General features: G+C 41.0%; 1 protein-coding gene across 1 annotated transcript; it reads right to left on the reverse strand.

Moving 5' to 3' along the window:
• Nucleotides 1-449: 449 nt before the first annotated feature.
• On the reverse strand, nucleotides 450-10,792 carry ZNF423 (zinc finger protein 423; the record flags this gene model as incomplete). Its single annotated transcript, XM_009709406.1, has 2 exons — nucleotides 7,564-10,792; nucleotides 450-534 (listed from the first exon to the last, which is right to left on the reverse strand). Coding segments are annotated over exons 1-2 (3,235 nt in total), but the record flags the coding sequence as incomplete, so codon positions are not given.
• Nucleotides 10,793-11,786: the final 994 nt, after the last annotated feature.

Raw genomic sequence — 11,786 nt, forward strand, 5'->3', positions numbered from 1 at the left:
CTCTGTAAGTGTTTTGTTTTGACAGTGTTCCTCAGGAATTCACCACACTTAGCTGGGAAAATGCTAGCAGTTAAATCTATTCAATGTCATGACATACAAAATTGAAACATAATTGCTCCTAAGTGGTTGACAACTAGCAAGTACTTTTTACATGGATAGAGAGAAATTTATGCTATCAAATGGAAGATACTGTCAAAAGTTTGATTTTAATATAAATGAAAATGCTACATGAGGACTCAAAAGGATAAGGAAAAAAGCTCAGCAGTAACACTTTTATAACCACATATTTAAAAAGCTTTGAAGTGAAGAATCATTACATCAAAATCATTTTCCTTGAAAGATAAAAAAAAATTACAGCATGAATATTAACAAGTTATTAGAATAGTGAATTTCAAAGAGTAGCAAAAAACAAGCAGCCGATGAGTGGCCTAGTTTAAAGAATGTCTTACCAATCATATGGTTAGCGACATGGATTTGTATCTCTCTCTCATTCTCAAAGGTCATCTGGCACTTGATGCACTGATAGGTCTTTTTCTGTTTAATAACCAAAAAGAGATTAGAGAGAACTGCACTGTAGCATAAGGCAAGTGTGATCATGAATATAGCATGTTACGTGCTTCAACTTTCCTCCACTGAGGCCTTTTCTGCTCATGTATCCTCAACAAGACACCAAGTTAGGCTGGGCTTTTCTGGGGCCATAAATACAATCTCTAATTAACAGCCTGCTTTAGGAGAATTTTTAATATCACCCTAAAAAATTTCAAATTATAGTACTTGAAACCTCATTGAGTACTTGAGCCATAATCAGATTGCTCGTGTCATTTAACCCATTGCAGTACAAATTCCTGCAGACTGAAATAAAAGACATTGAAAGGTACCTCTACTTTTAGGTAAAGATTGACTTTCTCAAAAAATTCCATCTTTAGTTAAACTCAAAATACAGTAGGCAAAACACCTCTAGTTACGTGGGGAAGTGAAGGACAAATGGAAAAAATACATTTTGTAATGGTCTCCCATCAGAAATCCTGGAAAAACTGCATTACCACAAAGAATTGTTTCCTAGCACAATCTGTTGTGTATTTCCTTCGTCTCAAAGTCGTACCAGGGAGGCTTAGCTGCAGAAGTCAGGAGACAGTGTGAAGAGGCAATTACATAAACCATTTATTCAAACAGGGAAAATGGAGTTTGCACTCAGATTGACAGTGGTGCATGTACTTGTGCAACATGACAGGAAAAAATCCAAGGCATCGTTTGTAGAAATTAAAATGCATGTTGACAAGTTAGACATCCAAGTTAGGAAAAAAAAAAACCCAAACCACGAATGCTAAGCTTTTGTACACTTGCATAATATCTTATTTCCCAAAGCAGGAGTACGGTCACCCCAAAACACGAATGCTAAGCTTTTGTACACTTGCATAATATCTTATTTCCCAAAGCAGGAGTACGGTGCTTTGGTCTAACGTGCACGCTCATTTACTGCATGGGAATACGCTATCTAAATAGACATCTTTTGACATGCAATTTAGAAAAATTGGGCCTTTTGTGCCTGCTTCTTTCTACAGAATAACTCATCCTGCGACACTTGCCACCAGGCATGAGCAGAGCATGCGGTCCGTATCCTTACAGCTAGAGTGGATGGCAGCAGAAGGTACATGAAATCTCCATGCGCTGGCCACAAGCTCAGTTAGCAGAGGAATGGATGAGAACCCCAAGCCATTAGCATTGAGAAACCCAATTCAGCAGACAACACCCTCTTCACTTTTTTGAAGCAGCATATTTTGCAGGTAATTTTTGTACACTTTCAGATGCACATTAATTTGTCTTACAGCCTCCACCCCACACCTAGGTATAGAATCCCATTTTTAGGATGGCTGTAATAAGTCAGAAGTTTTGAGTTAAACAGAGGAGTTGCTGTCACCCCCTCTGCGCATGGGATCCAATTTCCTCAAGCACCTGCTGAGGAAAGAACAAATTAGGTGCTGCCAAGAGCTTCTTAACTACTTTCCATGTCATCAATGGCAACAAGTTAGCCTGCTGGAGGTTAATGAACATGCTGTAATACCATAATAACAAATGCACCAGTCTATGGATGTTGTGCGTATTCCATGAATTCTGTACGCAGTATGTGTTGCACATAGGCAGGGCTTTCTAGGCTAAAATAACAATGGGTGATTAACACGATAATAGGAAGAAGGCTATACTCCATTGGCCAAAACCTGACACAACCAACCATACAAAAGGAAATAGTTTGGATTGGCTAGTTATCCCTAGGCAGCCCAAGAAAGTATCCTCCTGGAGTCCATTTGGAAATCAAGGCTGTTAATGGAAAAGCAGCTGGATTTCTGCAGCACTCTCTTGGGAATCTGTTCCAGCAGACAAGCACAGCACACATACGTACACATGTCCTCTCAAACGCACTGGCACACACATGCTGGGGGTTCCTAACTTTAAAAACAAAGCAAAACAAAACACAGAAAGCCTTGGAACAGAAAAATGGGATTGGGCGGAGAATGATTCATGTGGTTACATTTAAAACTCGAAACCTTCCTCTTCTTTAAAACTTCAAAGCTGACTAAGTTCTGTGCCTTGTTCAACACTTATCTCTGTTATGAGGGTTCCCTAAGTAACTAGTTAAAAAGGACAGTATTTCAGCTCAACTCTATTTCAAACCTTTAAAGTTATATTACACACAGACAAATGAATCATTTTTTTTAATTGATTTCGGTGCTTCTGAAAGCTACTTACTAACAGATCTGGAGACAGGATGTCTTTGTTTATCCACAAACCCAGTGCGAACTCCTCCACACCATTTCACAAACTTATAAAACACTCTGCTTGGCATGACCACTCCTCAGAGAAGACGGCAGATTTCAGACTTCCTCAGAGTATGACCTTCAGCCTCAGCTGAGACACGTGCATGCAAAAGAGCAGCTTAACTGAGGCGATGGTTCCTGTGATAGGGTACTCCGCTTGATATGGACTGAGGTTAATAAACAGCCTCATACAGGCCAAGAAATCACTATAGCTACATTAGCACCCAAATGTATACGCAAGAGATGGAAGAGCTGATTTTTTTGCTCATTAATAATTCTCTTTAAAAGAATGTCACAAAACCAGACTTGCGTTCTCAGTAAATGGGGAGCACTAGTTTTAATACAAGGTTGTGTTATTTGTGGTACCAAATATGATCTTGTGCTACCATTTTTGTGGCATCACGGCTTCACGAACATTATTAAGGGGTCAGATATCTCTTTTTAAAGTTTTGTCTTCACAAGTGGTAACAAAGGTGCCCAGACTCTGAGGAGCTACCAGAGTCTAGGTGATAGCATCTAGGTGACATAAGAGACCACATGGGCAGGCCTTCAGCTGAAAGCTCAATCTCCATTAAGTCAAGATATTTAATTCTAATCTTGGCACAAAATAGTAGTAATAACAACAGAGGGTTCTGGTTTCTTTTCTGAAGTAACTATTGTTCCCATGGGTTTTCCAGACTGTCCTCCTTTAAATCTGGAAATGGTTTCCTGTTCTACAAAGAAAATATTCCTCCATTCAAGTGGATTTACAAGGGAAGAGAAGGGGTGTGGGGGAGAACAAAGAGAAGGAATTGAGTCCAAGAAAGTGTGCAGGAGAAAAGGAACTGAGTAAAGGAGCACAATAGGGTTCATTCTTCCAACTTTGCTGCTTCAGTCCAAATAGCCTAGGTGGGCTAAAAATAGTAGCGCCATTCATGATGAAAATTCAATTGAAGTCTAAGCATTTGCCATTGTCAATGTTAAACAAGCATTGTTCCTGATAACTATGGTACAAAATAAGGATAAATCTGTGTAAGAGAAAGAGCAGCTTGAAACGTGACTGTTTCCAGTATTAAAAGGGCCAATGAGAAATCTCAATACTAAACAACTAGTCACGTTTCTCAAGACATGCACATTCTTCTAGAAGACATGTTAAAAGGAATTAAGAAAATGTATTCAAAACCGAAGCTCCTACACACAGAAATATGTCCAGAAAAACATGAAAGCATTACCTCTGATGTGATCATAATAGAATAAAAAAAGATCTTGAGCTATACATGTGCCAGATACTGGAATGGTACCTCCACTTGTGATGCTCATCTAAAAGAAAAATTTTAGTCCTATCCAAACAGAATAGCTCATGTAAAACTCTTAAGAGTCAAACACAAATTGATGTTAGAGCAATCTTTTACTACTAAGGTAGTATTTTATTTATTCCTCCTAGTGATGTTCCTTACAGAAGACCATTGACTTGACTTAAAATCCCCTAATAACAAATCCTCCAATGCAGATGTTGCCAAGTACACAAGGCAAAAACTTGGTCCGTCTGGAAATCTGTCGTTGTTGACCATTATGACTGGATCCTAGTTAGATGTCCTAGAAACGAAGGTGATCAATTCACGGATATTTCTTCCTGGTGGTTTGCCATACTAAAATGTAAGTGAGGAGGACAGAAGCATTTTCAAGAGTTATGTGCTTTCTTTCATTCTTATGGATAAAAAAGCCAAAGCCCAAAACTGCGAAGCAATTCTGAGTGCTTTTTGATCCTCATCTAGCTGTCTCCAACTGATTTTCAGAACAAAACCTCCAAAAATTCCATAGTAAAAAGCCCAAACAAAATATAACAAAATATTCATATGCCCTTCGTTGTGCGATATCCATGTGCATATATAAACACACTTAAATACATACAGTAAAAAGGAATTGTTCTTTTTCTCCTGCTCTATTTTTTTTTCTTCCCAAATATTTTCATTTTTATTCATCAAGAGCTAATATTTATTTTCTTCCTTTCTTTCACTTTGGGGTTAAGTCTTCATTTAAGTTTTTTTCTGAAATTCCTTTAGACTTCCACACTCAATTCTTCAATTCAAGAAGTATAACTGCTGGTGGAGAGATTTCTGACACTGAAAGAAGTTACGGATTTTGTATGTCATCATCATCTTTTCCATTTGCCTGGATTTCATTCTGCTTATTCTTATTTACTCTGAAATACATACCCACTACTCAAAATCTAATCTCCCTATATTTTCTCTCTGACTGTACTTTGTCCTAATCTTCAACTGCGTTTCTGTTTAAGAAAGAAAAATCAATAAGGTGTTTAAAAAAGAAATGTAGAAGTGCTCAAGAACTGGAGAGAAGCAGCTCTTCTCTGGACATCTGCAGATTACTCTATGTGCATTGTGCACTTAAGATTGCTCCAGTAAAATGGTATTTTACCTGTGCGGAGCATGCTAATGAGATGACAAGAGAGATTGTGTTCAACTTGCTTAGCTTTGCTATGAAGCCAGTGAAGTTAAGTAAACGTTATTCTTGAAATACAGAGATTTATCACCATTTAAAAGACAGTGTATTTCTTTGAAAACCCCTGTGCTAGGCAGACACAAAGGGCACTGGTTGCCTTGAGAAACCTGAGTGAAACACCAGTAGTTTCCACATGAACTGGTATCAGAATTCAGGTCTTATACCTATAATGAAGGGTAAGATACTGAATTTTTCCTAACAACAATATGTCTACTCCTGAGATGCACACCATAAAGGTCTCCGATATTAGCATATGTGCACGCCATAGACACCTGTGGAAGGTACCATTTGCCATCATCACAAATGGTGATTTTTCATTATCTTCTACAAAGGAACTAAGACCTTTCCTCATGGGATGAAATTCAAAGCATTTGCCTTATTGAAGAACTTAGAACTCTCCCCTGAGAGAGCAAGTATGGAAGTTGTCACTGAAAAGAAAGAGTTAAAGCAAGAAATAAGAGCACAAAATGGCAATGTATTCTGCTTCTGATAGTCGATAGGAAAGAAAAGGTAATACTTCATGCTATAGGCACAGCCATATGAAGTAAGAATTAGTCCTACCTAAGAGAACAGAGGTGTTTTAAAGAATTTAGAAGGAAACAAAGGCCTGAGAAGGAGGAAGAAGAATGACCTAGCCAGAGCCCCAGCTGAACTCTCAAAAGGTAACACACTGAAGGAGGGATATTTCCATTCCTCTTTCTTCTGCAGAATTAGGTGTGTGTGCCTGGAGTCTTAGTCACACATTCACTGCACCCAGAGGGAACAATATCCAGTTGTTTTACTAAAAAAGAAAAAAAAAAAAAGACATTAAACTTTTTGTGGGATTCGCTCAGATGCCTGCAATGGGGCATTGAGGCCAGCAGGTGCCGGGGCTGGCAGTGCCATGCTCCAAGCTGGCCGCACACAGCCCAGTTTGGCCGGATGCTGCTGCCCCACAGGCCCTGGTGCTGAGCCAGAGCTAAGAAGTCCCACCGGGGACACGGCCTGCACCAGCTCTGATAGAGGCATCTCAGTCTGCGTCCTCAGGATGTACGTAGGGTCTTCTCTTACTGAGCCTCTGGTGTTCTAGTTGAATGGTACTTTCAGGTTCTTTTACTGTAGTAAGATGTGTTTGTGGGTGCTTTAATTAGCAGATTGACATAAACAGGCATCTACAGCTGGAATTATTCATTAGGAGTTGGGTGCCTAATTTCCTTAGATACTTTTGAAAATCTCACCCCATCATGTTTAATTAAAAATGTCAGATGATATCAATACTCAGATGTGTCTGCCGTTGGTCTCCCGAGAAGATTTCCAAAATCTACTTCTCATTCCATCTGTTCCTGACAGAGGAAGGACTGACTTGGCCCATTCTTGAACCAAAACGTCAACAAATAATTTTTAAAGACTATAAACTGCAAATGATATTAATCTCCTGAGTAGGCTTCTGAAACCTTACTTGGATCTGCATGTTCCCAAGTACCTTGTAAGCTAAGAAATGGGAAAGCACGCTATCCGCAAACATTAAAGGAGAACACACTTACATGTAACCCCCATTAGACAACAATTTCCCGATTCACTAAAAGAAAACTACGTATCTTACAGGAGGGCCATGAAGCAAATCCTTTTAAAATCATGCGCACACACATGCACAAGCACACACCTATGCACACAGACATCCAAGTAGCCTCACAATGTTCACTCCGACAGACATTCATAAGGACAAGCTCTTTAGCAGCGAAATTTGTTTTAGGTGAGAATCTGAGGGGTAGGGTGGAATTCACTACATTTTTCCTTAGAAGTCCCTTTATCCTCCTGCTCATGTTTAGTTCCCTGGTAAGAAATAATCTCATTCCTCAAGTATGACAGATCAGGTTTTTTTTTGTTTTGGGTACTCAGCATCTCCTTTTTTTGAGGGAAATAGCCCAGTTTTTCCAGATCTGCCGGTTCAGTAGCATCAGAATTCATGGACAAACTCCATCCCCACCATTCAAGCGTCTCAGCTCTCTGTTGGTAAATCTAGGGCAGTTTTATGATAAAAAATCTGATGCGCTGCCACTAGGAATCAAGGACCCTGCTAGGCTGAGCAACATCTAATTTTTCTATGTATGTGCGTTACTCTACCTTTCCTCCTGTTTTGTTGGGTTTTTTAGTAGCACAAGTGATTTTATAAAGCGACAGTTTAAAAAAAAAATAACATCAGATCAGTTCTTAGTCACATTGAAGGTCTATATTTTATCCCTCAGACATTTTAAAGTTCAGCTGTACTTACTCTGGGAACAGGGGATGTCTGGGTACCTTTCCTTTGACCACTAGTCTCAGGCGTCAGGTCTCGGTGGTCTACCTGAATGTGGCTCTCTAGGTCTTCAGCACTTTCAAATTTGACACTACACTCTGGACACCTCAGACTGCCACACGGTCTCTCGTTCACCTCCTGTGGAGTCAAGCCCGAAGACTGTCCATTGGTGCTCCTGGTCATGCATCCAGCACACAGGCCATAGGGAAGGCCGTTCACATCCAACTTTACCAAGTCCTGCTTATTCCGGAACTCCTTCAAGCACAATGCACACTTGTAGAGTTTTTGCAAGGCCTGGCCGTTGGGCGACGAGGTTGCAGAGTTTCCTGCCAATTTCTGCATATGGAACGTCCCGTGAATTTTCAGCTCAAGGGTAGAGGTGACTGTCTGCATGCAGACAACACAGCGAAACCCGGTGAGGGAGTTTCTGAGATCTGGATGCATCTGGCAGTGCTCGATAAATTCTTCCTCACTCTGCAGTGGCATTTTGCAGATCCGACATGTCCCTGTATCCAAGCTCTTGCTGTGAGTGACTTTGTGCTCCGTTAGGGTCAGGAGTGATGGGAAGCGTTCCCCACAGATGGGGCACATGTAGTGCTTAGCTGGGCCTCGATGGGTCTGCATGTGCTCTCTCAGGCCATTTTCTGAGAAAAAGGTCCTTGAGCAGATATTACACTTGTGGCTACCTTTGATGAATTCTGCTTTCTTCCTAGAACAATCATCCTCTCCAGGCCTGATGTTATGATCTCTCAAACGATGGTTCTGCAAGAGGACCTCCATAGTGTAGGCAGCCCCACAAATGTCACAGCCGTACATGGGCTCAGAAGCATCTACATCATCCTCACTGGCTTCATGACTGTTGGAAGTATCTGGATTCTTCATTAACATGTTCTGGATATCTGCCCCTTCTGTCTTCTTATTTGTTGGGGTCATGCCATTAGCTGTACCGTTCTCAGCGCTAGCATCAAAAACACAATGTTTTTCCCGCAAGTGCTTTTCAAGCAAGATGATGGCATGAAAAGCTTTGCTGCAAAACTTGCAATTGTATTTTTTGCTGTGGGTTGTGATGTGGCACTGCAGTTCTACCTCTGTGCTAAAGGTCTCACCACAGAAGATGCATTTGTGAGACTTTGACGGATTCCCCAAGTGACTATGCTTCACATGGATCTGGAGATCCACCTCCTTCCTAAAATCCCAGTTACAGGCTGTGCAACGATACATCTTCTTTTCATTGCTATGCTTGACTGCCAGATGCACTTGGATAGATACCTTGGAATCAAAAACTTCTTGGCAAAGGGTGCAGTGATACAACACAAAAGTATGCATGTCCAACAAATGCTTCTGCAAATCATCCACCGAAGAAAACTGTTTGTCACAGCTCTCACATACATAATGAGTCGAAGTTGTCATGTAATGTACGGTGAGATGTTGCAGAAGAGACTCCTGGGAATCAAAGTCTTCTTTACACTGAGGGCAAGACTGTTTCCTCAACAGCAACTCCAAATGCAACTTTAAATGGGTTTGAAAACTTTCAAAATTTGAGAACTTTAGATCACACTGATTACATGGGTATTCACCATTAGACACTGAGTTTACGCTAGCAGAAAGCCGTTGCCTTTTAGGGGAAGAGACTTCAACATCAGAAGAAACTGGACTCTGCTCTGCTTTTGACTTCTTATTGTGTGCCAGAGGAATGTTCTTGTGGTTTTCTTTAATATGCTTTGTAAGCTTCAGGATGGAGCCAAAAATGGGGGAGTTTGTGCAATAAGGGCATGAATAAACTTCCATAAAAGACTGTGTTGGCTGAATGACAGGGGAATCCAATTTTGAATTTCCTACATTGCAGTGAGTCTGCTGAATATGCTCAGTCAAGGTTGCTTCGGTCAGAAAGCCCATGGAGCACTGGTTACAGAAGAAAGCGTTGTTGCCATCTTGAGGGGTAGCATTTGGGCCACAGTGAGTAATACGGATGTGTTCTTGTAAGCTATTGATATCTGCAAACATCTCTGGGCAGTAGTTACAGTGAAAGGCAGAAATGTTGCTAAACTGCATCATGGGATAGGCATGGTTTTTGTGCACCTTTCTCACATGTTCATTCAAGTTGTACAGTGTAGGCATGGAATCAAGGCAGATCTGGCACGTGTGGCTTTGCTGAGGTTTGTCTGCGTGAATCGTCTTCAGGTGGATCTCCAGAACAGCAAGGCTGTTGAAGTCGCGCTTCGAGCAGTACGGGCAGCTGTAAGTAACTTTAGACCAGTTCTGGCCTTCCTCTCTGTCCACAGACCTGATTTTCTTTTGTCCTCTCAAAGGCTTTAAGGTCGAATCTGGGGTGGAACCTCTTTCCACCGACGCGCTGGAGTCCGGCGTTGCGCTGCTCATGGACGCCACGCTCCCCAAGACTGGGTCAGGGCTGATGCTGTGATTGCTGGAGTCAGGTTGTCTGTGGCTGTCCAAGTGGCAATAGACTTCCTCCACTGAAGAAAATTGCTCCGGGCACATAGGGCACTTGTGTTTTTTGTTGGCATGGGCTTGATGAATGTGTGAGAGCAGCGAGTTTTCGTCTGCAAATACTTCGGGGCAATGAATACACTGCAAATCTGCCTTCTCGGAAAGCTGTGGGTGGCGTGTCATTACGTGCTTCTCCAAATCTTCAGTCTGACTGAATGTCTCTTCACAGTAATCACACATAAAATCATCCTTCTTCACCTCTTTCTCAGTCTTTGCCATATGTTCCTTGTTCTTTTTATGAGCTTGCATGTGACTCTGCAATGAGCTGGTAGATGAAAACCCGCGTTTACACACAGTACACTTGAATGGTTTGCTGGAGCTGTGGGTTTTCAGGTGAATTTTGAGGTGGTCGCTGCGAGAGAACGCAGCCTCGCATTCATGGCAATGGTACTTCTTATCCCCTGTGTGAAGCTTTATGTGGCGATCCCTACTTCTCTTGTGCTTAAAAAGCCGGCTACAGTAGGTGCATTTGAAAGGTAGTTTGTCACTGTGGATCTGCTCGTGCCTTTTAAGGTAGCTCAGGCGAATGAAGGACTTATCACAAAACTGACAGGGATACGGCAGGCCAGTCCCCCCTTCCTCCTCCCCGATGCCGAGATCACACCCATCTCCTATCATCTGAGTGGGTGATGCAACATCTTTGCTGGAGGGAGATGAAGCCACCCAGGAGAGTTGTGGGTCGTCATCACCATCTGTAATGGGAAAGCAGAAAGGAGATTAAAAACAATTCCCAGTGCATCTGTGAAATAAGGACAAAGCTCGCAACAACACTATGGGCTTCTGCTACTACAGCGCAAAAAAAAAAAATCAACTCAAAAAAACCCCAAAGATCTCTTGAATTTCAAAGGAGGTTTGAGAAAGAGAAATAAAAATGTATTTGTACACATAATTCACAAATATGCCAACATATAGTATTTAAAAAAAGCATTTTTCTTTAGCAGGTTTAACACCTGCTCACTGTACTGTAAAGCAATAAACAATTAATAAAGAAAGCAAAACACAATGTGCAATGAAGCAATACAAACATTTCGAAAAGCTACAGTGTTAAGTGATCACCTGTGATTTTGTGGGTCTTTTAAAATGCTACATCAAGATGATTTTAAGCAATGTCTCCATTAAGCAAAATCCTTCAGTTCTGTCTCAAAACTGTAACAGAATGAAAGGCTGCTCAAAACCAGAGTCGAACATCTAGGTGAAATAAAAGCATCAGATTTGAGACAGCTCTTCTCTCAGAGAAGAGATCTGCACCATCACCACATTCACTCATATGAAAGGTAATGTTGCCTACTTGGTACAAAAATAAACAAATTAAAAAAGCCCAGAAAATCACCACTGGAGATCTCAAGACATCACAAAAGAATCAACTTCAGGATAAACCAACAATGGCCCAACCTCTGTTTGAATAACTATTTCCTTTGCTCAATATGAGGCTTTGGAAAATATTTTATATTACCATTACACAGCACCAACTCCAGCAGCAAAACAGTCATTTTAGGAAAAATACATAAAATATTGGCAGCTTTCATAAACAGAATTGTTAACAAGAAACAGAAGACAGGGAGTTCAAATATCCTAATTCCAATAAATCCGGAGATGTTGAGTGAAGCAAAAATGCCACTAGTCCAGTATAAGACTGAACCACAGAATGAAGCAAAAATAAAATTCATGTAAATTAGGGAAAGTGCTGACCA

The sequence above is a fragment of the Cariama cristata genome, unplaced genomic scaffold, assembly GCF_000690535.1.
Source record: "Cariama cristata isolate BGI_N322 unplaced genomic scaffold, ASM69053v1 scaffold39441, whole genome shotgun sequence".
NCBI lineage: Eukaryota > Metazoa > Chordata > Aves > Cariamiformes > Cariamidae > Cariama > Cariama cristata.